This window comes from Mesocricetus auratus, unplaced genomic scaffold (genome assembly GCF_017639785.1).
Source record: "Mesocricetus auratus isolate SY011 unplaced genomic scaffold, BCM_Maur_2.0 Super-Scaffold_100006, whole genome shotgun sequence".
NCBI classification, from domain to species: Eukaryota; Metazoa; Chordata; class Mammalia; order Rodentia; family Cricetidae; genus Mesocricetus; species Mesocricetus auratus.
Window position 1 is genome coordinate 71,214,597 of NW_024429190.1, and position 27,644 is coordinate 71,242,240.

General features: G+C 42.7%; 1 protein-coding gene across 1 annotated transcript in view; it reads left to right on the forward strand.

Annotated features, from left to right (window-relative positions):
- Window positions 1–27,644, forward strand: part of Anxa3 (annexin A3) — a 54,648-nt gene that overhangs the window by 12,921 nt on the left and 14,083 nt on the right. Inside the window, exons 3-9 of the mRNA XM_005068132.4 lie at window positions 3,313–3,400; window positions 10,352–10,446; window positions 13,495–13,608; window positions 21,072–21,162; window positions 22,314–22,393; window positions 25,954–26,010; window positions 26,503–26,596. Coding sequence (XP_005068189.1) covers window positions 3,313–3,400; window positions 10,352–10,446; window positions 13,495–13,608; window positions 21,072–21,162; window positions 22,314–22,393; window positions 25,954–26,010; window positions 26,503–26,596 — 619 coding nt within the window. The remainder of the gene's footprint in view (window positions 1–3,312; window positions 3,401–10,351; window positions 10,447–13,494; window positions 13,609–21,071; window positions 21,163–22,313; window positions 22,394–25,953; window positions 26,011–26,502; window positions 26,597–27,644) is intronic.

The following is a 27,644-nucleotide window of genomic DNA, read 5'->3' on the forward strand; positions in this document are numbered from 1 at the left end:
TGACCTCAGCTAAGAACCAATTAATGATTTGCCCAGCAAGACACTAAGAGCTTCAATGAAACAAGCAATCTAAATAGCTTTGACTGTAAACACCAACATTCCTAAAACAACACGTCACTATTAAATCTCTCAACATCTACACCCACCTGGGACCCAAGACTTGCTTGCCGACTTCATTCTATTTTTCCAGGCAACTGAGAATGAAACAAAATGTTGGTTATGCCACTTGATTGTCCATTACAATCACCAAGGAGTTGTTAAGCCAGATGCAGAATCTTACTCTGAGAGTGGGCTCTCAATTGAGAATCTCCATGTCTGAATTCCAGGAGATTACCATGGAGTTGACCCAGGAACCCATTTTGAAAATCACTGAGATAGTGTTCCCTAACCCTCAGCTTGGGCAAAATGCTGTAGAACACAGGATACTTGGAGGTGGCTTTAAAATAGGCACCTTACTTATCAACAAAGTTCTGTTGAACAAACAGTCCCTCTGAGATTGGGCATTTCCATGTACTGCTGTTTGTAATTATGTATAGGGGTTTGTGTGTGTGTGCGTGTGCATGTGGGGGATGTGAATATGAATGCAGTAGGTGGTATTGTATCCCCCTGGAACTAGACTTACAGATGTTTGGGAACCACCTGTGCTGGGAAATGAACTTGGGTCCTCTGGATGAGCAAGAGCTCTTACCCCCTGAGCTATCCCTCCAACTCCCTGTTTTTTAAAATGGAAATCATCAAACCTACCTCATTTAGATCACTGAAGAAATTTAACATGTTTGTAAGTTCTTTTGTTCATTATCTAGCATGTATTAATAAAAATATGAGTCTGGTTATTTTGCAGTGAGTTTTTAATAAATCATGTAAATATTGCTGGGTGGCCTGGAAAACCAAGTCTTACCAAGTTAATCCTACACTATTGCTCATTTAAGTAACTAAAATACTTGTCATTATTTCACTGGAATTCTCTTCAGAACTCCCATGTTCTGGGCTCAGGCTTTGGCTCAATGGTAATGCACTAGTTGTCATGTATGAGGCCCTGGGGTTTGATTCCTGCAAAGCAAAATAAACAGCTAAACAAAAATAAGCTTTCCAAGCTTTCTTTCAAGTTGACAGATGTGCGTGTTGGGGAGGGAGAATGAGAGGAATCCTTTTATTATGTAAGTTATTCATCCACATCTCTCACTAGAGGGTTGCATGATGTGTTAAGAATTTTATCCTCATCCAATTTTGTGGAGGGCAGTTCAGAGGTCACAGCTAGGGTGTAAACCCTGAATCTTTGTAATATATGAACATTCAGCATCAGCCATAATATCGCCTTCTTATACTCATAGGATCACACAAATAGAAAGAACTACGTAAGCATGCAGAACCTAGCACCTGGTTCCCCAAAATAAAATTCAGTATATCTAAAGTAGGTCTGGTGCATGGTCCTATGCATTTTAAAATGCCACCTCAGGAGATGCAGAGACACATTTCAAGAAATGCAGAGCACGATTTAGAAAGGAAAAAACTGCGGGCAAACTCAGATCTGAGGCTTAACTAGCTGAGTGGGTGGTAGCAAATTCTGCAGTCTCCTTAAGACCTGCTGCCATCTATGCAGAGATGATCATCCTTAGCACCGGGCTGCCTTGTACCACAGTTAGTGTATGTAAGGGCTGCCTTGTACCGCGGTTAGCATACGTAAGGTGCCTAGCATCAGGCACCTAAGCGGTCCTTCCAGAACATCAAACAACAGATGCGGTTGGCTAAAGAAACACAAGAGCTCTCGGTAAGAAGTGGACAGTGATGAAATGAAGCCAATTGGCTCTGCCAGTTTATAAAGCTTATTAAAGATCGAAGAAAGAAAATTCTCTGAGGATTACGCTAAAGTGACTGATGAGGTCGCTGTTGTTGTCTTTAGATCTCGCGCATTCTAACCCGGTTAGTTTGAAATGTTTTTATTGGGGGACTTGCAACAGGGCTTGACGACGTTGAAACAGACTGCCCCATCTGATCTATTGAGTCAGCAGGCTCTCACTTTTGCTGTGCCACTACATTAATTTTCCATCCACTGTAATGTGACAAGATAATGTCCTTTCATGAAAATATTAGACACTTTACAAGAGCATAAATGTGATCATATTAGTTCACAACAACACAGTCAGCACCATTCAGTAAGAGGGTAGAAAGCTCTGTTTAAAAAGAAAATGTTAAATGATACTATTATTAGCACAGATTTTTATTTAAAAGGTCAGATATACTGTATAAGGACATGTTAACTGAATTTTCTCAACACCCTTTGGCTAACATCTAGTTTTTTCAGCATTTCTAAAATATTCTGTTCTTTTAACAGTATGTTCTTTCCCATTTTACTGTCCTGTTTCTAATTTATGTGCTTAAAATTAGTAATGTGGTTTTTTAAAAAAAAATTCTATGCTATTCTTGAGGCTCCATGATGCCAGTGGAGCTCTCAGGAAAAACAAAGTCCGTGGTCCACACTTGCCCATCTGTTAAGCAGAGCATAAGAGCTGACAATAGCATTTTATTAATTCCTTAGAGTGGTGTTCCCCAAGGACAGTGGTCAACATTAATTAAACCATCCCAGAAGCTCCCAACCACAACTGCTTCTGTGAGATGTGATGAGACGCTTAGTGAGAATTCTCATTGGGAAACGCAGTAGGTGAAGAAAACAGGTGCTCCTGTTGTTTGCATACAGGTACCTTAATGCCTGTACTCTTCAGGGTCACTGGTGTTGAAACAGCTCATTGCCCTAGAAAAGCAAGGTGTCAAGCATGCAGCTTGTTACACACAAGAAAACGGACTCTAGGGGGTGCTCTTGCTACAGGTAGTAGAAGCCATGTTGCCTGTGTGTCAAGGTGCAAGGAGTCTCTTGCACTGTGCTGGCAACACCAAAAGCCAGATGCCACAGATGCACAGTAGGACTGGAGAGATGTCTCAGCAGTTAAGAGCACTTGCTGCTCTTCCAGAGGACCCGGAAGTGTTCTGCTGGGTGCCACTAACATCTTAAAAAGCAATTTCTCCGTGTATTTGAACATGCAAATACAGAACGGCTAAAATCTTCCCCTAACTGTGCCACAACAATACCTTTGATAGAGCATGCTGCCTGTGGGCTGTGTTTGGCTCTGGGTTTCCTATTGACAATGAGCAATTAATTAGTCACACACTGAGCTTCTGGGGGCAGTGGAATTTTCAAAAATATAAACACTTGTAGATAATTTCAATGATGCCCTCGTGAGATAAACATTTAGTCGAGTATATTTAAATGTAATAGAAATAATAGTGTGGTTTTGACTAGTGGAACTTCCCCTGTAGGTTGGACCTCGAGGAACCATAAGAAATTATCCGGGCTTTAGCCCAGCGGTAGATGCAGAAGCTATCCGGAAAGCCATCAAAGGAATCGGTGAGTGAAGTTTTGCAATTCCTTTGCCAGTGTTGAAGCAAGCTAGGAAAGTTCCTGAATAAAAAATCATTTGGCCCAATTTGAATCCTGAGTTAGAGACGTTTTTCAGGGGACATTTTAAAGTCTGAAGTGATGAAAAGTACACGGAAAGAGAGTTTTAGTAAAGAAAGCATTTGTGAGGTTTACTTAATTAAAACCACCACCACCACCACAGCTCCTTCAAACAGTCGTCACCATCATAACCACAAATCATTACTGACACAGTCCCTGACCATTCTTCCCAGGTTTTATTTTGCCCCATTACCTAGAGAAAATCACCTTCCTAAATTAAACTTTATGCTCCTGGACTTTCAATATCACAACTCCATACATGTGTACATTCTGTTTTCTATAGTTTCAACTGGGTAAAACTGGAGAGGTGCACTATACGTCCTTTTGCCATTTGTTTTTATCTCTTAACGTAATGTTTTTGAGATTTATTCCTGTTGATATGTTTAGCTCTAGATCATTAATTTTAACTGCAGGGAAGTCTATTGTATATTATATCATAAACTGGGAATGTTGATGAAACATTCAATTTGCCTATAACTCTTTTCTATTACAGCATAAAAGTCCTTGGTGAACATTCCTGCTTTAATTTCATTGTGCACATCTGCTGGTATTTCTCTAGGACACGACAAGAGTTGTGTTTTCTGGGTGGAAATTGTCAGAATACTTATTTTTAAATTAACTGGAAATTTGCCAACCTGCTCTTCAAAATGGTTATAAAAATTAGTAATACTCTTAGGGCTGGTGAGGAAGGTTGGAAAGTCAAGTAATTGTTAACACAAGTTCAATGTCATGAGTTCGATCCCCAGAAACCACAGTCAAAGGGAAGAATTCGATAAAGTTGGCCTCTAAACTCTATGCCCATGCTGTGGTGTGCCCCATCGTACACTCAAAAATAAAATAGTAGTAGTAGTAGTAGAAGAAGAATACTTCCACAATGCTTGGGACTTTCTCTTCATCGGTATTCCATGAACACAGGCTGCAGAAGTACCATTGAGTTTTTCCCACTGATTAGGTCTAACGCTGTATGTCATCCCCCCTTCCCTATCTTTAAATACTAATACAATCAAGCATCCTTTTTCCTTTTTGTTTCCTCTTTCTTGTATGGCTTTTTAGCCCTTTTCAGTTGCATTGTCTTCTTCAGGATTGCCATAGTGGTTCTATTGCTTTCTTGCCACTAATTTCTGTGTATAGACTTTTCTAAATAAAATCTCAAGCTATGAAAATATCCTCCTCTTCCTAGTCCATGGCCAAAAACAAAACAAACAAACAAAAGTATTGGATTAATGTTTATTTTTTTCTAGTTTTATATTTTATCAAAATCAAGCTTAGTAACATTTTTCCTAGGATTCATGCCTATTACACCTTTTTTGTTTGGTTGGTTTTGTGAGACAGGGCTTCTCTGTGTGGCTCTGGCTGTCCTGGAACTCACTCTGTAGACTAGGCTGGCCTCAAACTCACAGAGATCCACCTACCTCTGCCTTCTGATTTATGGGATTAAAGGCATGTGCTGCTACCACCCAGGTTACTGTATCTTTTTAACAGTAAAATCATAAAGCTAGTCTGCATTTTCCTCCCAGGTCTAAAATTTTCTTCCTAACTTGATCATCAGTCTACATGGAATTGGTATTTGTGAGGGGCATTTAGAGATACCTAATGTCATTCTGTCTGGTGGATATTTGTGTCAGTACAGTACTTGTTCTTGAAGAGGTCACCCTGTCCTATCTGCTACATGAATGAACCACTTTGCTGAGTTTCCTGCTCATCTCTCTGTTCCCCATTTCAGTACCCTTGTCACAGTTACTCCAACTTTACAGTGACTCCTCATGTTAGGAGATTGTTTCTGCTCTTTGTTTGTTGGCTTGTAGGGGGTCTCTTCCCCTTCCAGTGTGACTTTCAGGACAAGCTGTGTAATTCTGTGAAATATGATGTTAATGCTGTTAAGAGTTTATGTCACAATCATCTCTTCTTTTTTATTTAAACTTTTTTTCACTTAATATACCAACCCCAGTTCCCTCTCCCCTTCTCTCACCTCCCACCTTCCCTCCCCCCATCCCACTCCCCAGAGGGGGGAAAGCCTTTGGGGGAAGTCAACAAAGTCTGGCAAACCACACTGAGACAGGAACAAGCCCCTCCCCACTGTATCTAGGCTGAGCAAGGTATCCCACCATAGGGAGTGGGCTCAAAAGCCAGTTCATGCACCTGGGATAGGTCCTGGTCCCACTACCAGGGGTCCCACAAACAGATCACTATCACCCACTTTCAGAGGGCCTCCTTCTGTCCTGTGCAGGTTCCCCAGCTGTCAGTTCACAGTCTGTGAGCTCCCACTAGCTCGGGTCAGCAGTCTCTGTGGTTTTCCCCATCATGATGTTGACCCCTCCCCTTATACAAGACAGTTTTTTTATGAAAATAATTTTTCACTTATCTTTTATACTTTTTGGTTAACATTTTAGTATTTGTTTCTTTTGAAAATTTTATTAAGATGTAATTACATCACTTTCCTCTTCTCTTTCCTCCTCCCAGCCCCTCTGGAGGTGATCTGATGTCCTCTTCTGGCCTCTGTGGATACCTGCACACTTAAGTCTACACAGAGAGATTAGGAAATCATAGAAATTATCTAGGTGTAAAACAATAAGAGTAAGGTAATAGAGGACATGCAGAACAGAGATGAACAGATGAGCACTACAGCATTGGGAATAGTAACAGAGCATAGTTCCTAGAGTATTTTTTGAGACCAGGAGACATGTGTCCCAGGATGGCCCTGAACCCACTCTGTATGAAAGCATGGCCTTGAACTTCTGATCCTCCTACATCTGCCTCCTTTGTGCTGGGATTACAGGTGTGAGTTCCCATTCCTGGTTTATGGGCTTTCTGAATACCAGACAAGTGCTCCATTCCCAGCCCTGATTCCTAAGGTTTGTGTTTGTTTGTTTTTGTTGTTTTGGATAGCTCTATCCATAGTTCTGTCATTGGTGAGGGAATAGAGTAAAAGAAAGTCAGAGATGAAATCTAGCACGTGGGCCTGCTGGGATATGGAGAGACACTGTTACAGGTGCTCAGCTGTGCATTGGCACTGATGCTGTTACAAGTTCATGTAACCTGTATTCTTCCGCCCACCACCTGGTTCCTGTTGTCACTTTCAGCCCCCAAATAACACACATGACCCTATGTTAATTATGAAGCTGTTGGCCGTTTGCTCGGTTTCTTATCGGCTAGCTCTGACTTGATTATTAACCCATAATTACTAATATATTTTTTATAAGGACTTATCTTTACAAGGACGCACTCCTGCCATGTCCATTCCTCCCGGGAGATCACATGGTGATGATTCTCTTCACTACCTTTCCCAGAATCCTCCTAGACTCCTAGTCCCACCTATCTTGTTTCCCTGTTGGCCAACAGTGCTTTACTCAAACCAATCAGACACATATTTACAGAATGACATCTCCCAACACCTCCTCTCTTCTGTCTAAAATAAAAGAAAGGTTTTAACTTCAACATAGTCAAATTATATATAACAGAACAGTTATCAAGCAAGAACTATAGTTACAACATTTAGCCCATTAACATTTAGTAATATTTAAAGAAAATATTTTATTATCTACCCTATCTGTGTGAGTCTAAAATCTTATATTTAGTTTATCTTTTATCATAACTAAGGAAAACTATAACTACAACTATCTGTCTTCAACTCCATCAAAGACCACAGAAGGATAATATATAAACACTAGAATTGACAGAGATATCTCGCTGCATGGACAGACATCCAAAGCTCCTCTATAACATTGGGGCATCCATCTTCAGCCCATAGGCCACAGTATCTGGCAGACTTGTAAGCAAAGCAGGAAAGTTTAAACTGTCCATCTGTATTGACAGTTTGTCAATCATTTTTCTATGTCCTGCAGAAAGTCCAGCAGACTCTTCCATGAAGCAGGAACCCTTTAGCACTGTCCATCAAGTTCAGCAGTTACTTTCCTGTGGGTCCTGTATGTTTAGTCTATCAAACACTAAAGGCAAGAGCAGTTTCTTGCTCAAATGGCTAATCTTGCCATGTTGAAAGCAAACTCCATAATGAGTTCCTTCGATGCCCATCTTCCTCTCAGATGTAATTGGTATGCTAGGAACAGACATTTATCATTGTCAAGACAAACCCTAAAGCATTTTAAATGCCATTTTCTGAAGGTCTTTGAAAGGTTTGAAGACTATCTACCTATCTCCAATACATCTTTGTATATCTAGAAAACCTGACTTACTAACTATAAGTTCTAACTATTATAGATAACTATCTATAATCTATATTTAATTATGCATTACATTTTTAAAAATTATTATAAACACAATACTTAAACAAGAGGAGAAATACACATATCACAAAATTGACCTTGAATTTGTATCAGTAAATGAAAACCCATTCCAGTAGAAAGTATTCATTTCTATACCATAATCTCCCTTTTACCTTTAAAAAGAGATTGGTTGTGATCATTAACCATTTATAATCAACCCCATTATAAATGAAAACAAAAATTTATAAACAATATTTGGGAATTTGGGTGTTGTTCATTCCAAACTGCTTCCTGCTGATAGGGGGTGCTGTCCATACCATGGGGATCATGACAAAACTCAGAAACCTGGCTAAGTCCTTGATTATGTAGTCCGTAAGGCTGCATCATCTCAGCTGTTTTATATGTTGGATCACCTGGGCCACTGCTTCAGGGAGGCTTGGTTCATCAAACCACAGAAGCCTAGAAGGAATCCACAGCTTTCCATTTTCTGTGGAAACATAAATAAAATCTTTTTCCCCCAAGTGATTTAGAAATCAAAGCATTCTTAAAATATATAAGTTGGATTAATTTAGCAGCATTTATAATCAAGTGTATTTTGCCAGTTGTTATTTCCTTAGCAGTCAACCAATCCAAAGACAACACAATCGCATACAGCATCCAGACTCTCTGTGTATTTTCCATTTTTACATGGCTTTTTTATTGCTCTACTTCTTTTACTTCTATTTATTTATTTTTTTTCTCTGAGACAGGGTTTCTCTGTCTGTCTCTGCCTCTGGAGTGCTGGAATTAAAGGCATGTTCGCCACCACCGCCCAGCCTCTTTTTTTTTTTTTTTAAACTACTTTACTTTGTTTCTTTTTCTCTCCCAAGCCTACATACATTTTTTTAAACACACTGTAAACCTTTAGAGATTTTTCTTCATCTGAATCTGACTTTACTGTAAATTTTTGTTTTTCTGGCCACGTGTCTGTTATCTGCTAATCAAAACTGCGGCTGTTTTAACTGCTGTTTTTGCAAGATGGCAGGCATAAATTTACTGCCAGAGCCGGCCGGCAAGTCTCTGCTTGTCTCTAGCAAAACAGAGCTCACACGAGAAAAATGCTGCTATGAGAAGCCATGATTCTCTCTGGTCTTTTGTTTCTAAAATCCCCTTTACACTTTTGTCATTGTACATGGAAATTCATAGCCCACTTCTGCACCTTCAAGTTTGTTACCAGACTCACCCGGCAAGTAGGCTGCAATCTGATTCTGTTGGCTGTGATAAAGATCAAAGGCAAATAAGGCAGCAACTTTCACTGGGACACCAACAAGCGACCAAGCACACTTGAGTTCTTTCCCCCTCCACAGACACAGGCTGTGTCGTACAGTCACATAGGCTGTGTAGACACAGTGTTTGGGTGTTACCTCAACACAGAGAAACCTAGCCATGAGTCCCAGTTCATCGTCCCGTCACGCTGGCCATGTACACCCCAGGCTTGCAAGCCACCACAGTGCTTCTCATCCCAGGACAGTCCTCCCCATCCGATGAAGTAGACACAACTTCCCACGCTGGTCCCAATATTCTCATTATCAAAATTTAGTGGTGTGGAGGACATTGTCAGACAAGGTGGCCCCAGTCGTGCCCTGGTCTTACCTTTCACTTACAAACACACTCATGAGAAATGTACCCTAGCGTGTAAGCTGTAGACGGAAACCCGTGTTAGCCAGACTTTGTATTGCTGTAAACTACCTGTGATCCACAAGATTTATTTCCGCTCGTGGTTTCCAGAGGGTTCAGTCTGTGGTACTTGCCTCAGCTGACTCTGTGGTGAGGCAGAGCATCAAATGGCAGACTACTTACCTCCTTCCCTCAGCAGAGATGGAGAGAGACAGAGAGAGAGAGAGAGAGAGAGAGAGAGAGAGAGAGAGAGAGACCTTTAAAGGAATGTCCCTAGCATCCTCTAGGCTCCACCCCCTGAGATGTCTATCATTTTATGAAATGACACCACCTGCTGGGGACCAAGTATTCCACACAGGTATGAAAGGGGCACATTTCATATCCAAATCACAACAAAACCCATGTTTAGGGATGAGAGATTTGTTGTATTACTCAGAAGCTGTGTGACTCTGACAAATGAAATAAACCCTTGAGGGCTGATGTCATCTTTAGGGCAGCTTTACGTATCCACAGTATAGGGACCCTGTAACTCTCAGGCACCGTATAGACTGTAGGTTCTCAGTAAGTCTTCCATTCCTGTGTTCCTGCCCTTGAGAGGATAGAAGACTTGAGGTCAGCTATGGAGTGAGAGCTGACATTCAGGAAGTCACCCAGCCTCTTGCGGGTGAAGCAGGGGGTTCTTCCTACCCCTCTCTGTGTGCTAGGAGGGGCAGACAAGGATTGACTGGGGTTTTTATTTCTCCATCCCCCACATCATCCAAATAGTTAACCTGTTTTTCAAAAGCAAAACAACAAACAAAAACAAAAACCAGGCAAACACACAGATTCTAACCCAGCAAGAAGCCGTGAGCTGGAAATGAAAATGTCTTACTGTCTGCACTTGTTTCAGACGACTGATCACTAGTCTGTTGTTTGACACAGACACAGAGAACACTTGGTTGATGATAACTCTGGTCTCATTTAGGAACTGATGAAAAAGCACTCATCAGCATTCTGACAGAGCGGTCGAATGCGCAGCGGCAGCTGATTGTCCAGGAGTACCAAGCCAAGTATGAACAGGTACCGCCCGTGAGCACCAGAGGCCCTGAAGAGACCATCACTAGGTCTCAGTGCTTCCTCTGTGGTCCACTCACACGTCTTTGGTTTCAGACTGAGTGTGGTAGAAGATGCTCTGTGATCCACTCCAGAACCAGCACTCTCAGTCCTGGTTTTACATTTCATCATCTCTGTGACTTTGGGGCTTCTGTTTCGTCAATGTGGAATGAAGAATGTTGCCTTAGAGCAGTGGTTCTCAACCTGTGGGTCAAATGGCCATTTCACAGGGGTCACATAGCAGATATCCTGCACATCACATATTTACATTAAGATTCATGAAAGAGGCAAAATTACAGTTATGAAGTAGGAATGAAAATAATTTTACGGTTGGGGGTCACCACAACATGAGGGACTGTATTTAAGACTCATAGCACTAGGAGGATTGAGAACCACTGACTGCTCTAGAGCAATGTTTACAAGTCAGCAATGAATTCCCTCCACACAAGACACTTGGAATAAAGAGAGATTTAGTTTTTCTCTTTTGAGACAGGGTCTCGTGTAGCACAGACTAGCCTGGAGCTTACAAAGTAGATGGGGATTATCTTGACTTCTGATCCTCCTGTGTTCAACTTTCAAGTGTGGGGATTACAGTCGGGAGTCACTAGGCCTGGGTTATGAAGTCCTGGGGAATCAAAGCCAGGTTTTCGTGAGTGCTAGGCAAGTACTCTACCATCTGAGACATGTCCCCAGCCTGATTAGAGACATTCTGATGACCCCATGTCAGACTCAGGGTGGGGGTGATTCTAATTACCTAAGGTTAGATATATCGTTAAGGATATATAGAATGGAGGACAGCTCTCCCCACCCCCCAAAAAATACCTGAACAGTTATCTGGCAAAAGACCGCCTTAGAGAATATTTAATTTCTGTTCTAATTTTACAAGTTATGTAAACATAGGCTCAGTAAATTCAGCAGATGGAAACCCACAAGTATCCGAAAAAGAATACATTAGAACAAGATGGTCACACCTTTTGTTTGTCATCTATCTGTTGAGTAGTACTCATGGGTAGGAGAGACAGCTCCTCCCTTCTCCTGTGGAGCTGGCATCTATCAGAAAAATAATAAGTAAGTTCAGTCATTGGCAAGAGTGATAAAGATGAATGGGATGATGTGATGGAGGGTAACTGGTGACTGACTCCCTTGATGGGGTGAGGGAGCAGTGTCAGCAGGCTGGCAGCTAGGACAGTCGGTGCTGCGTTCTGACCTGCTCAGTCTACAGATGAGTAGTCGGTGCTGTGTTCTGACCTGCTCAGTCTACTTCAGGCAGAGGGGAGAACTAACGGAAAGGGCCTAGCCAGGAGTGGTTGGGAAGGTGAGGGTGACAGGACTCTGAACCCCAATATAACAGGGTGTGGAGTTGGTGGCACAAAGGGGATAACTTTGTAATGTTGGAGCTTTTGAAACATTTTCAGGTGCCGCCATGTTTTTCAGGCTAGTTCACATGACCAGCTCACCTGACTACTAAACATCTCTATTTGTGGATTTTTGAGATGGGATTTTGCCATGTTGCCAGTCTGGTCTTGAGCACCTGTATTCAAACAAGCCTCCCACCTCAGCATCTTTCCTACCCAGGGCTGAGCCCACAGATGCATGCCACGGGGTTCGGCTTTATCGCTAAGAGTTGGTGCATAGTCTTGATTTTACTCTACAGTGGGGAGCCGTTGGAAGTAGGTAAGCAGAGGAATAACATAGTCCGATTTTTAGTCTTAAAAGATTGTTTGGGGACCTGGAGCTTTAGTTTAATGGTGGAGCACTTGCCTGACATTTCTGAGGCTCTATGATCCACCCCCACAATTACAAGGAAGGTGGAAAGGTTATTCTGGATGCTGGGGGTCATGAGTATGGAAAGGAAGAGTACAAACACAGAGAAGTCAGGCTGTTGGCCAACAGAGTCAACTCAGGCACCGCCCAAGGGTGTTCTCCAGTCCCCCAGGCGTTACAACTCCTTTCTCAGACACTCTTATCACACACTCAACATTCTATACAATGAAATTGAATTCCATCGTTGAATACTTTTATTTTCCTCTTAGGGTGGGCATCTTAGGCATAAGCATTATATCACGGTTACCTTTAAATGTCTAGCATTGAATAGGCACCCTTGAGCATGTATTGAAGCAAATGAACCGCCAAGCATCTGGGCAAAAGGCCCTCACATATAGGCAGGTGACATGGATGGTCCAATGGCCTTTCAGAGTACTGTAAGATGTGGAGGAAGAACCAACCGAGGCAAAGGGCAGCAACCATTTCTCACTGCGTGATGGAATGAGAGCGAGTGCGTGGAATAAGATTTCTTTGCCATTGGGTTGAGGACAGATGGTGTCAGAATGTAGCGTTTAAAGAGGAAAACACACTGCTGCAGTTAAAGCAGACCGACCGGGTGACACTTGGCTTCATCTCATGACTCCACTGCGTCCCTGGTCAGAGCTGCCAGGCCTGAAATCAAACTCCTTTGAATATTGGAAATAGAAACTATGTCCCTGCCCTTAGGTGGGCGAATCAAATTCTTACGTAATGTGTGGAAACAGTGCCAAAGGACACTAGAGTCCTACTCGGAATGTCCCAGGGTCTCAGCAACAGTTTTCCAGAGAGACCCCTCTACCTTTTACCCTTCCCTTCCTTTGGAGAGCGCCAGGGACCTAGGAAGTGCCTTCGTTTTATTTTTCTAATTATTAGTTATTTAAATCGTGCATATTTGTGGTTATGGTGCAGTCATTTGGTACATGTGTACAACGTGTAATATACCTAGAGGAACGACATTTTAATGTGCAGCCCAAAACTCTAATGCACTTGCCAAGCTCCCTTTGGGCTTTGCAAAGGTCTGCATAGCATTGTGGAAACATCATAAAATGAAGATTATTGTCCACTGAGATATTCTCAGCATCCCTGCTATTCCTTGTGGATGGGCATGCTTTCGCTTGATTTTTATATTTGGGTTTCCCTTTCCCTGGGTGGCTGTTGAGAAAGAGAAAAGAAACATATCTCATGATTTCCTCCTTGGGGTTTTTATTTTAGGAGCTGAAAGATGACTTGAAGGGTGATCTCTCTGGCCACTTTGAGCACGTCATGGTGGCTCTTGTGACCGCACCAGCCCTGTTTGATGCAAAGCAACTGAAGAAATCCATGAAGGTACAATCCCTCAGCAGACTGTCGCTCCCCAGGTTTCACTTTGGTTGTGTTCTTTAAAGGGTGGGGTGATTATGGGGAGCTCTGTTCAGCCCTGAGCCCAAATGTCCCTGGGCTGCAAGGACATTCTCTTTCGTTTCCTTCCTTCCTTCCTTCCTTCCTTCCTTCCTTCCTTCCTTCCTTCCTTCCTTCCTTTCCTCCTTCCTTTCCTCCTTCCTTTCCTCCTTCCTTTCTCTCTCTCTCTTTCTTTCTAAATATCAGTTTCTCTTTTTTCTTTCATCGAACATAAATACCATCATCCATCTATTACTTAGTCCCTATGATTTGTATTATTTTTAGCCCCTTACTCTCCTTTACCCTTCAGGACCCACAAACCTTTCACCAAGTCCCCGAGCGCCCTGCTCTAAAGTCTACTGCAGCAAGCCCATCTCCGATAGCAGCAGCATGGAAGCCGCTATCTCCCCCCATGGCTTCCACCCTGCTGTGGCCACCCATGCCTCTAGGTTATACAGTATCAGTGCCCTAAGCGGGTCCCTTCAGCTCCATTCCCGCCCATTTGAAACCATTCTCTACTGGTGGGCAAAATTACTTTTATAAAGACGTTTTAAAGCAAGTCGATGTAATTTGTCTCCCTAAATCTCCAGTGAACACTTAGAACCCAGATGCCTTATCACCTTCCTCACCCAAGTCTGCCTCTTGCCTGCCTGTGATTCTTTTAAAAAGCATGCCAGGCAGCATTCCCCGGAGAAACAGGCAGCACATTTATGTTATGAAATTCGCTGTAAGGCACTGGGCATGCCTTGTGAGTCTGGGTGGTAAAGACCAGACCTTGCAGGGCAGGTCGTCAGGGAAGGCTGGAGCCCTTGTCAGTGTCCGAAGCTGCTGCCCTCAGGTACAGCCTCTTCTTCAGCGAGGTCTTAGCTTGCCCTGAAGGCCTTTTAGCAGAGTGAACCAGGCCCCGTCAGAATGCAGAGTGTCTGAAGTGTGTCCCACGTAAAATCAGTTGACAATGGATTTTATTCACGAAATACCTCCACAGCAGCACGCAGATTAGCATCTCGGGTAACCAGGAACTGTAGCCCGACCATGCTGCCACATAAAACTGGCCATCACACCCCTTTTCCGGCCCCATTCATGGTGCTTGCTTCGCTGGTCTTGCAAGCATCCATGTTTGGGAGTCCTGATTCATGGTGTTCATGTGGATTCCTTCTTCTCGGGTAGTTCATATTAAGTTACTCAATTTTGTTGTTTTGTCTTTTGATTAGCTTTCGTTTGTGCTTATGTTATGCCAGAAGTTTGGGGTTGGGTTTTTTGTTGTTGTTGGTGGTGGTGCTGCTGGTGGTGGTGGTGGTGGTTTTTCTTTTGTTCTTTGAGACAGGGCTTCTCAGTCCTGGCTGTCCTGGAACTCGCTCTGTAGGCCACGCTGTCCTCGAACTCACAGAGATCCGCCTGACTCTGCCTTCTGAGTGCTGGGATTAAACGCGTGTGCCACCACCACTCAGCCTTGTTCTGGTTTGCTTTTCTGAGATACGTTTTTCTTCTGTGCTGCCTCCTCATCTGGCGTAGGAACAGTTTAGTTCACTTTCGTGAGGATCACCTCCATGCAGGCAGCTCAGGTGGAAGCTGACCTGCCCCTATGAACTTGGGGAGTATGGGGAATCTGGATGGTTTATATGTCAGAGAAGCAACACTTACCATCTGAATCTCAGCATATGCTCTGCACTCTCAAGAGTGTGTAGCAAAACTTCAACACTCCCTTTGGGCCATCTCACCCCATTTCTTCCAGGCATACCTAGCTCTATTCCCATTTAAAAGACAAACAAAGAAAAAACAAACAAACAAGCAAAACAGGGTCTCACAGAGTAGTCCAGGTAACCTTTCACTCATAATCCTCTTGCCTCACCTTTCCAACTGTTGGAATTACAAACATCCAGCCACATCCCACTGCATGTCAGTTTTTGTGTAAAGTAATATCTTTCAGGTAGGTGGTAGGTAGATGTGCACCCTGCTGGCCTAGGTAGTCTTTAAGATTTGAACCTCATTCCTAATTTATATGATTCTGTGGGGGTTTCTGAAGGGAGTGAACAGTGAACCATTTTTGTAGATTACCACAGGCCGCTTACAGAAAGAACCATTTTTCCCATTTCTCTTATTGCCGACAAAATGTTCTCTTCTTTTTTATTATTTAATTTTAATTTTTTTTATATTTTATTTTCCAGTTTAAATTTAGATAAGAAACGAGGTTGCTTCAAAAGTCAGTTCCAGGTCCCTCTCCCATTCCCTCCCCTCCTCCCATGCCCTCCCCCCAACCCCCCCTCCGTTAACCCCTCATTCCCCCAGGGAGGGTGAGGCCCTCCATGGGGGTGTCCATAGTCTGTCATTTCATATGGGGCAGGGCCTAGACCCTTCCCCAAGAGTTCAGGGTGAGAGTGCACCTCACATTGTTCTATGGGAGTCCAAAGTCCGTGTGTATACTTGGGATGGGTACTGATCTGCTGCTGCCCAAGGCTCAATAGATTCCCTAGGCCTCCTCACTGACACCCAGATTCAGGAGGTCTTGATCAGTCCCATGCTGGATTCCCAGGCTGATGCCTGGGATTCAAGAGTTAACCTTTGTCTGGTCAGCTGTTTCTGGGGGTTAAACCAGCCCAGTCTTAATCCCTTTGATCATCAGTCCTCCCTCTCTGTTACTGGCTTTCTTGAGTTCAGCTCAGTACTTAACCAAGGGAGTCTGCCTCTTCTTCGATCAGCCACTAAATGAAGTTTCTGTTTCCCAGACTCTCTGGCCATAGGATTGTAGGCTGGCACTCCCCAGATCTATGTCTAAAATCCATATAATGAGAGAGTACATGCCATGTTTCTCTTTTTGTGACTGGGTTACCTCACTCAGGATGGTTTCTTCTAGTGTCATCCATTTGCCTGCGAATCTCATGATTCCATTATTTTTTTCTGCTGAATAGTACTCCATTGTGTAGATGTACCACATTTTCTCTATCCACTCTTCGGGTGAGGGACATCTAGGTTGCTTCCAAGTTCTGGCTATTACAAATAAAGCTGCTATGAACATAGTGGAACAGACATCTTTGTTGTATGAATGGGCATCTTTTGGATATATGCCTAAGAGTGGAGTTGCTGGGTCTTGTGGTAGGTTTATTCCCATTTTTCTGAGGAATCTCCATACTGATTTCCAAAGTGGCTGAATCAGTTGGCACTCCCACCAGCAATGGAGGAGTGTCCCCCTTTCACCACATCCTCTCCAGCATAAATTGTCATTGGTGTTTTTGATTTTAGCCATTCTGACAGGAGTGAGATGGTATCTCAGAGTTGTTTTGATTTGCATTTCCCGGATGGCTAAGGATGTTGAGCACTTTCTCAAGTGCCTCTCAGCCATTTTAGACTCCTCTATTGAAAACTCTCTATTTAGTTCTGCAGCCCACTTTTTAATAGGGTCCTTTGGTGTTTTGGAGACTTGCTTCTTGAGTTCTTTGTAAATTTTGGAGATCAACCCTCTGTCAGATGTGGGATTAGTGAATATTTTTTCCCATTCTGTGGACTGCCTTTTTGTCTTGCTGACTGTGTCCTTTGCCTTACAGAAGCTTCTCAGTTTCAGTAGGTCCCATTTATTAATTGTTGATCTCACTGTCTGTGCTACTGGTGTTATGTTCAGGAAGCTGTCTCCTGCACCAATTCCTTCAAGGGTACCACCCACTTTCTCTTCTAAGAGGTTCAGTGTGGCTGGATTTATGTTGAGGTCTTTGATCCATTTGGACTTAAGTTTTGTGCATGGCGATAAACATGGATCGATCCGCATTCTTCTACATGCCAGTCTCCAATTATGCCAGCACCATTTGTTGAAGATGCTTTCTTTATTCCATTGTATATTTTTAGCTTCTTTGTCAAAGATCAGATGTTCGTACGTGTGTGGGTTAATACCCGGGTTTTCAATTCGATTCCATTGGTCTACCTGTCTATTTTTGTGCCAATACCAAGCTGTTTTCAGGACTATAGCTCTGTAATAGAGCTTGAGGTCAGGGATGGTGATGCCTCTGGACGTTGCCTTGTTGAACAGGGTTGTTTTGGCTATCCTGGGTCTTTTGTTTTTCCATACAAAATTGATTATTGTTCTTTCAAGGTCTGTGAAGAATTGTGCTGGGATTTTAATGGGGATTGCATTGAATCTGTAGATTGCTTTTGGCAGGATTGCCATTTTTACTACATTGATCCTACCTATCCAAGAGCATGGGAGATCTTTCCATTTTCTGAGGGCTTCTTTAATTTCTTTCTTTAAAGATTCAAAGTTCTTACGATACAGGTCTTTCACTTGTTTGGTTAGCGTTACCCCAAGGTATTTTATGTTGTTTGTGGCAATTGTAAAGGGTGATGTTTCTCTGATTTCTCTTTCAGCCCTTTTATCATCTGTATATAGTAGGGCTACTGATTTTCTTGAGTTGATCTTGTAGCCTGCCACTTTGCTGAAGGTGTTAATCAGCTGTAAGAGTTCCCTGGTAGAGTCTTTGGGTCATTGATGTAAACTATCATATCGTCTGCAAACAGTGAAAGTTTGACCTCTTCCTTCCCAATTTGTATCCCCTTGATCCCCCTTTGTTGTCGTATGGCAATAGCTAGAACTTCAAGTACCATGTTGAAAAGGTATGGAGAGAGTAGACAGCCTTGATTTGTTCCTGATTTTAGAGGAATTGCGTTGACTTTCTGTCCATTTAGTTTGATGTTGGCTGTTGGCTTAGTGTATATAGCTTTTATTATGTTTAAGTATGTCCCTGTTATCCCAGATCTCTCCAAGACCTTTATCATGAAGGGGTGTTGGATTTTGTCAAAGGCTTTTTCAGCATCTAGTGAGATGATCATGTGATTTTTGTTTTTCAGCTTATTTATATGGTGGATTACGTTAATGGATTTTCGTATGTTGAACCATCCCTGCATCCCTGGGATGAAACCTACTTGGTCGTGGTGAATGATTGTTTTGATGTGTTCTTGGATCCAATTTGCCAGTATTTTATTGAGTATTTTTGCATCAATGTTCATGAGGGATATTGGTCTGAAGTTCTCTTTCTTAGTTGTATCTTTGTGTGGCTTGGGGATCAAGGTTATTGAAGCCTCATAGAAAGAGTTTGGCAAAGACCCTTCTGCTTCTATTGTGTGGAACACTTTGAGAAGAATTGGTATAAGTTGTTCTTTGAATTTCTGGTAGAATTCTGCACTGAGGCCATCTGGACCTGGACTTTTTTTGGTTGGGAGACTTTTGATGACAGCTTCTATTTCCATAGGGGTTATAGGTCTATTTAAATTGCTTATCTGTTCTTGATTTAGTTTTGGCAAATGATAGCTGTCCAGGAAGTCATCCATTTCTTTTAAATTTTCGAATTTTGTGGAGTACAGGTTTTCAAAGTATGACCTAATGATTCTCTGGATTTCCTCAGAGTCTGTTGTTATGCCCCCTTTTCATTTCTGATTTTGTTAATTTGCGTGTTCACTCTCTGCTGTTTGGTAAGTTTGGACAAAGGTTTGTCTATCTTGTTGATTTTCTCAAAGAACCAACTCTTCGTTGCATTGATTCTTTGTATTGTTTTCCTGGTTTCTACTTTATTGATTTCAGCCCTCAATTTGATTATTTCCTGGCGTCTACTCCTCCTGGGGGAGTTTGCTTCTTTGTGTTCTAGAGCTTTCAGCTGTGATGTTAATTCTCTGGTATAACTGTTCTCCTGTTTCTTTATGTGAGCACTTAGTGCTATGAACTTCCCCCGTAGCACTGCTTTCAAAGTGTCCCATAGGTTTTTTAATTTTAAATTTAAATTTAAATTAGAAACAAGGTTGCTTCACAAGTCAGTTCCAGGTCCCTCTCTGTTTCCCTCCCTTCCTCCCGTGCCCTCCCCGCAACTCTTCTTTTTTTTTTTTTAAGGTACATTTCTTTGTTTATTTTTCCCCTATATGACTAAGAGATGAGTCTTCTTCATGCTAAGTTGTTGTTTCTATTTTCTCACAAGTTGTTGTTTCTATTTCTTATCCTACATCAAAGTCTGAAAGGAAGCAGGTGCTTAGCAGACTTATAGAGAAGTGGAGGGAAAGGGGTCCAGGGCTGAACGTAGGAAAGATTCTGGCCTCCCATCCATGGGAAGAAGTTTCTTGCTTTCTTCCGGAAGGGGGTATTGGCATCTGAGAGGCAGGTGGCCAGCTGGAAGCCGATAATGCAGGAGATGTGCTGTGAGAAATGCCTGTGAAGGATGAAGAGGGGACAGCAGGGGGAAAACTGAGCCTTAAGGCTGCAGAGGGCTGCCCCTGAGGGAGATCCCAGCACATGGCACATCTCTGAGAAAGCGTGGCAGGTAGTGCTGGAACAGGAGAGGAGCTCCGGGATGAGCAGAAACATCACCCGTACGTGTCCTGCCGGTTGGCAGTTGGAGGCTCTCAGCAAATGCCACCTGCTGCAGCAGACAGTCTTGAAGTGAAACGCGAGCAGTGTGTAACAATGGCTCCCACATGGGGAGAGCTTAACAGGTGTGATTCTCGTGACCAGATTCACCGGCATGTATTGGAGACCAGATTCACTGGCACGTATTGGAAAATGTTCTCTTTGGTTAAGAAGAAATCCACAGTAAGGACTCTGGACTGAGCATGGTGACAGTACCATTATTAAAACCGTTTGGTCTTAGGCTCTCACTTCTTAGTCCCTCGATTATACTTCTTGGCTAAAGTTGGCAACCATAGTCAACTGAGAAGAGCAAAGGGTAAGGAAGTTTTTATAGCCTTCTATAAGGATGCTCCTAGTACTTTCCTACAGTTACTCTGCACATATCCCATTGGCCAGAATGGTATGAACATGTGAACACATCATAGCTGTATGGATGATTTTGGTGGCAGGCATCCTGGTCAGAATTGAATCTTTTTATAAGTTTCATTCAATGAAGTCCTACTGCAAATAACTTACAGTCAGTGACCTTGATATAAACAGCACTTACTGGGCTCCACGCCAGCAAGGCCCATGACACATTTACTAAAGATTTGAAAACCTGTGTGTATGAGAAGGCTGAGACACGCCGACCAGCCCTGCCCAGAGGTGGAAGGATGAATGCATTCAAAACTGCTATGGACCCCTTTCTACAGAGTCCTACATGGGCTTGGTGGGCAGAGCCTGTTAGGCCTTCAATCTGATCCTTAATGACAGGCATTTACATTTATGGTCTTTTCTCCTGAGATTACTTGACTTATTTTCACACTAGAGTAGGGCACTTCCTTGAGACACTTGATGTCAGTTTGCTCCAGATAACTTGTTATTTTAATTCTGAAATGCATGGGAAAACCAGAAAACTACTGTGAAGGAAGATGAGATTTTACATTGATTTACTCAGCGCTGTCCTTCCATCTGTACAAAATAAGATATTAAGACTGGAAAGCATGAAATTAAGTTCTTTTTAAGTGTTCTAAAAATCAGATTTCTTTTTCCTTGTTAGGGCACTGGGACGGATGAAGATGCCTTGATTGAAATCTTAACCACCAGGACAAGCAGGCAGATGAAGGAGATCACGCAGGCCTATTATACAGGTGACCTTGTCGTCTTCTTGCCCTTACCATTGATCACACGTGTAAGCCAACCTGCTTATCCTGGGGTCTCACCAATCAGAAAGCGTCTTGAGAGGGCCAGAGATAAGGAAAGAAAGAGGCATTCCAATGTGGACTGTGCACTTTCAGGGAAAGTTAGATTATGATCTGTCACACAACAATAGTATTAACATCTTGCATTTATAGCCTGTCCTCGGAGGTTGAGATGACTGTGTCACGTGACCCAAAGTCTCACCCTCTAATCACAGGGCTGGTCTTTCTAATCCTGCTGCTTTCTGTTCTCAGTTATCTTGTTAGAACTCTGAAGAGTGTCATGAATAAAAGACTCAATTACCAGAGGGAGTGCAAGGATTTGTCCTGAGAACCAAGGACCAAATAGCAACTCGATGCTGTAATATACAAAGCCCCATAAAGTTCTCTAAGTACCTCGATGGAGCCAGGCTTTCTAAACTTGTGTTTCTAGGAGTCCACTTTTGCTGTAAGAAAAGCCCCGGATGGGTATAAGAAAGGTTATTTTGAGAAATTCCAATTAAATGATAGATACCTAAATTACAGGTGACTAGTTTGTTATTGATGCACTAATTAGAGTCCAGTCAGAAAACACACACACTCACACACACACACACACACACACACACACACACACACACACACACACACCACTACGTATTCTAACAGAAGACTTTAGTAGAGATAATTGCATCAATTCTTTTGCAAAACAGAAATGGAAGACAAGGGTTATACGCCAATACCTCCCAGGTTAAGGACTCGTGGCAAAGAAGTTGGGGTTATCCGAAATTGTAAGCTTGGGAAGAGGGTACAGCCTGTCTGGTGTTGTTACCCCAGGAGCTCAGAAAAGAAGCTTAAGGAAGACAAGACCCTATCTGCCTGTGTATTCTTTAGAGCCACTGTCTGATGAAATGAGCCCCAATTCAGCTGAGAGCCACAGTTCTTATTGCTTGCCTCTCCCAGCACACAGCAGAAGCAGGCTCAGAGCACTGTCTCCAGCACACACTCGCACACTAGCAGAGCACCAAGACGGCAAACAGAAAGACCATGACGTCACTGAGCTCTGCTCTGGAGTAGTCTGTTTTACTTTCTCGTGACTCAATGCCATTCTTATTTGGTTTCAGTGTATAAGAAGAGTCTGGGAGATGACATTAGTTCGGAAACATCTGGTGACTTCCGGAAAGCTCTGCTGACTCTGGCAGATGTAAGGTTTTATTTTTTTATTATTTGCTTCCCCCCAATAAGCCACAAGCTCAGAAATCACTTCCAGGGATAGTGAGATTTCCACTTTTCTTTGAAATGATTTGTTCAAATCACATTTGCATTTTCATCATCAACAAAACATTTAACCAAGATCGCAAAAGCATATATGGTGACAGAACCACCATAAAAAATCTTGCTTGGGTGAGATCAATCTACAGATTGTAAGTGTTTCCATTGAGGGCCACAGTATGCTGTTCTGATATGCCACCTACATAAGCTCAAAATTGCTCAATTTCAGCATGCTCACATCTTCAGAACATGTAGATTTTCTCCTGGATTCCAAAGAATATTTACTTTGTTTAAATTAAGTGTGAAGACATAAAAAGAACTATTCTCAGAGATGGGTAGGGTAGTAACTCCAGAAAAAAGTATCAGTTTCAGAACCTTGTTCCTGTTACCTTAGAAAATACATGATGTGAGCAAATGAGGCCTCTGCTCACTTTCCCTGGAAGGTTCGTGATACAGCAGTAAAGACAGGAGACTCGTGGAGGCACTGTAGTGGGCAAGGGCACTTGCCAGGACTCTGGCAACCAGGGTTCAACCCCTGGAAACCACAGAAAAGAGGATAGAGAATCACCTGCATAGAGTCGTCCTCTGACCCCCAATGTACACTGTGCCCCCCTACATGCACATAGCAATAAAGTATATATATATATGTATGTATGTATGTATGTATGTATGTATGTATGTATATGCTAAAGTCGCGGCTGGGGAAATGGCTCAGCAGTTAAGAGTAGTGACTGCTCTTCAGAGAACCAAGGTTGGAGTCTCAACGCTCACGTGTTGACTCACAATCCTCACAATCCCCTGTAATTCCAGTCCCAGGGGATCTGGCTCCCTCTTCATGGTGCCCAAACACACATGTAGGCTAAACACCCATTCACATAAAAAACAAGACGGTAAAATCAAGGATGAGACATATGCATGGGCTCATATAAGAGAGGACATGACCTAAGCCCTGTCTCACTGACTTCTTGCCGCTGATTTACACAGCTCCTGATGTGTGTGGTAATCCCCAGTGGCTCATGATGGCTGAAGCAGCACTTGCCAAAGTGAGGTATTATGCAGCTTGGAGATAATTCATCCTCCTTATAGCTTGAGGGGCTGAAAACCTGGGGAAGGTTGGACCCACAAACACAAATACACGAAGGGCAGCGGCAGACTTGGCCTTGGCAGTGCATGTCACCGTGCACACCCACATGTGTGATGTGAGCTCACCCACGGTGAGCAGGAAAACTAGAGCCCCAGGCCTGGTTTGGGATCAAACAGAACTGCACCCTCCCACTGCCTGATGGTTCTCTGTATCTGTATCTGCACAAGTTCTCTTAAGCTTTAAGGAATTTGTGTTCATGCCGGAGAAAATGCACTTAAGATAGTATTAACCCCTTGAGGGGTTATGAATGTTAAGAGAGAGTAATCGAGATGCTGGGTACATAGAAAGGGATTAACACATTAGGGTTTACTCAAATGGTCTGGGCTTTAACAAATGTGTGAACATGCCTACCATTACAGCTTCATGCAGAATGGTTCCACCGCTCTAGGATGTCCACCTTCTGCCTTTTATTTATTTCATCCTTTTCCTCTCCCACAGAAACTGTTCATCTTTTTCTGATTCTAGTTTGCCTCTTGTATAGTGTCCAGCAGCTGATGTCATCCCTTATACAGCCTTTTCAGACCTACTCCCAACACTTAGCCATGTGCTCTAGTCTGTGGGTTAGAGACTCATCTATGATAGCTTTAGTGTTTTTGTTTTTGGGTTTTTTTTGTATGCGTGAATTTCCCAAGTATGTAGCAAGCAATAATAAAAGAAAAAATCAAAAGTAGCAGCAGAGAGACAGTAAAACATCATCAAATTGGGCACTCACAACATCCAGCAGAAACCGCTGGAGTATCCCGGTTGAGAGAGTAGAGGTCAAATGGGAAAGCCAGTTGAAACAGGCAACCCGAGCTCTGGGATGAGAGTCCTGGGCTGAACACTGTGTCCCCTCTGGTGAGGCTTCAAGCAAAAGAACAATCATCAAGCAGCAATGAGAGAGCATCATCAAACCAGTGCTTATAACCATCTAGCACAGCGGTTCTCAACCTGTAGGCCGTGGCCCCTTTGGGTGGCATTTCAGATATTTACATTATGGTTCATAACAGTAGCAACATTACAGTTGTGAACTAGCAATGAAATAATTTTATGATGGTGAGTCACTACAATGTGAGGAACTATTGAGGGTCGCAATGTTAGGGAGGTTGAGAACCACTGATCTAGCAGAAACAACTTGGGAATGCCCTGCTCACTTATGCTAGAAAAAGTTCCTGGCAGGACAGTGAGCCTTCTCTTTCCCACTGTAGACATTAGGATATTATGGGATAGACAATAGTCACCTTGGATGGACATAATTTACTCCTAAGCTATTCTCAAAGACAAGATGTTTCAGCACCCTTAGCTGCTTGCTATTTTCCCTCTTCCCATGAAATAATCAGGGGGTCAGCCTGACCCAGGACAGGGACATTTGGGGGACAGGTGACATGAACATGCTTGAACTGAGCTTGGAGTATCAGTACTGCTTCCAGAGCCACTTCTCAGTGACCTCAAACAGCAAATGGTATTTTATCAATATAATGGATATTGCATATGTCTGTAAGGGTTTTCCACATTTTGTTTTTGCAAATGGCCAGCTTGTATCTATTTTTGCCAAATAATATTTTTTTGTATAAACTGTTCATCAGTTGAAGGGCATCTTGGTTGCTTCCAAGTTTTGCCAATTAAAAATAAAACTTCAGTTAAATATCTATGGGCAGGCTCTTGTATGGACATGTGTCCTACTTCCTTAGTTGAATGTCAAGGAGCATAATTGCTGGATCATACCGTAAGAATATAATTAGCAATGTAAGAAACTGCTGGATGGTCTCTCAGAGTGCATGTAACATCTCAAATCCCCACTAGCAATGAAAGTAGAGTTCCTATTATTTCTGGTCTTTCCCAGTATTTGGTGTTGTTGGTGTTTGGAGTTTAATCATATTAATAGATCCTGCTTTAATTTATAGTCCTCAAAGAGATGATGAAAAGTCTCTTTCCATATGCTTTCTTGCTGTCTATACATCTTCTTTGGTGAGATGTTGCTTTAGATCATTTCCTCTCTTTTAAAATTGTGGTGTTTATTATCTTCTTATTGGGCATCAAAAGCACTTTGTATATTTTGATTATTCATCTTTTATCAGATAGGTTTTGTAAACGTTTTCTGTCTGCGGCTTGTCTTTCCATCCTAGCCACCTTTGAGTTTCCAGAAGAGATTGAGGTCTTAGATTGTGTGCTTTGCTAAACTTACTGACAAGTCAATTGCAGGGACAGACCTGCAGCCAAGAATGCCCGATACTTCTCTGTTACATGGTTTGCATGAAAAAAAAAATCTACCAAGATAAAGTGCTGGTTGGTTGGAGTACTGTGTCCTTAAAGGATTGACCTTGGTTTTTGTTTGTTTTGTTTCGTTTTTATCATCCCTGCTCATTTAGGGTAGAAGAGACGAAAGTCTAAAAGTGGATGAACATCTGGCCAAAAAAGATGCCCAGGTCAGTATCAGCTAGGAGAATGTTTCTTTACATACACCTTTGATGGCCTCTGCAAAAGACAGTACTACCCAGGCCTACCCTCTCCTGTCCTGTCTGAGTCAAAGCCTGGGGACAAGCTGTTGCCACCCCCACGTCCTGCATTTGACCTAGATCTGAAGTCTGCTAAAAGTGAATGGTGTGGCCTGGCGTTGGTGGCGCACGCCTTTAATCCCAGCACTTGGGAGGCAGAGGCAGGCGGATCTCTGTGAGTTCGAGGCCAGTCTGGTCTACAAGAGCTAGTTCCAGGACAGCCTCCAAAGCCACAGAGAAACCCTGTCTCGAAAACCAAAAAAAAAAAAAAAAAAAAAAAAAAAAAAAGTGAATGGTGTGGATGATGGATGGTTTTACTGGTCTCTAAAGTCAAATGCAATCCCCGCTCTTCCCCTTCCATGCTCTCGAACAGAGAAAGGCCTGCACTTGTGATGACATGCAGGGCTTCTTCTGTTTGTCCAGATCCTCTATAACGCTGGTGAGAACAAATGGGGCACGGATGAAGACAAATTCACCGAGGTCCTGTGTCTGCGGAGCTTCCCTCAGCTGAGAATAAGTACGACCCATGTCTCTTCTGCTCTACGTTGCTTTCACAGATGTCTTTGCAGTTTATGTAGAAACCTCTTAGGAAACCAAATGGAGAAGCTGCATTTTAACTCAAGGCAGTATTGACATTCTCTTTCATTTTGCCCTGAAGACTGAGTAGACTACTTATCCTGTGAGTACCAAGCCGTAGATGAGAATGGAGAAGAGAGACAATCCTGCTGAGAGAGGGAAGGCTGGTTGCTGTGGGGTGGAGGAGCTGGTTACCAAGCGTCTATACCCCATCTGTCCTGGGTCCACCACCTTCTGGAAAAGTCAGACGTTGAAAAGGAGTTTTGTTGGTTGGCTAATGGTGACCAAAGGGGGTTTTGTGGATGGATTAATGGTGATAACAGTAGCTTCTCTCTGACATGAAGGGAAATTAGAGTGGGGGAAGGACCAGCTCTTCTCAGACCAATTACTGGGTCCCACCCTTCCTCTCACTCATGTGTCTCCCTGAGCTGTTCTAGAAGCACAGAGCTCTATCTAGTGTGACCATATTAAAGCAATGGCCTCCAGGTGCCACTTGAGAGAGCAGCAGCATTCAGGACTAACCTGCTGCTGAGCTGAGAAAACAGAAGGTTCTTGCTGGAACTTTTAATTCTGAAATTGCACTTCTTTAACTTGGACAGTGACAGTGACTTTTAGTGCAATACTATGGTGGTTTTACTAAGGTCTTGGTTTGACCCCAGTATTGCAAATTTTCTTTCTTTTTTTTTTCAAAATATGTTGGATGACCCATGCCTTTAAGCAGATGCAGGAGGATATCTGTAAGTTCCAGGCCAGTTAGGGCTACATGAGTAAGACTCCCATCTCAAAACAAAACAAAGAAGCAGCAACAAAAACCTTAAACCTTGTTGGGAAAAAAATGTCCTTGCCTTATGAAATCTTCCTGTACACTCAATGATGAACATCCAAGTTTTACCTAAGAAAAATCCTGATCAAGAAATTCAGATGGCTTCTGATAGGTGTGAAGTGAGCCATACTGCCTTAAAGAATGATTTCCACAGCACAAGATATCC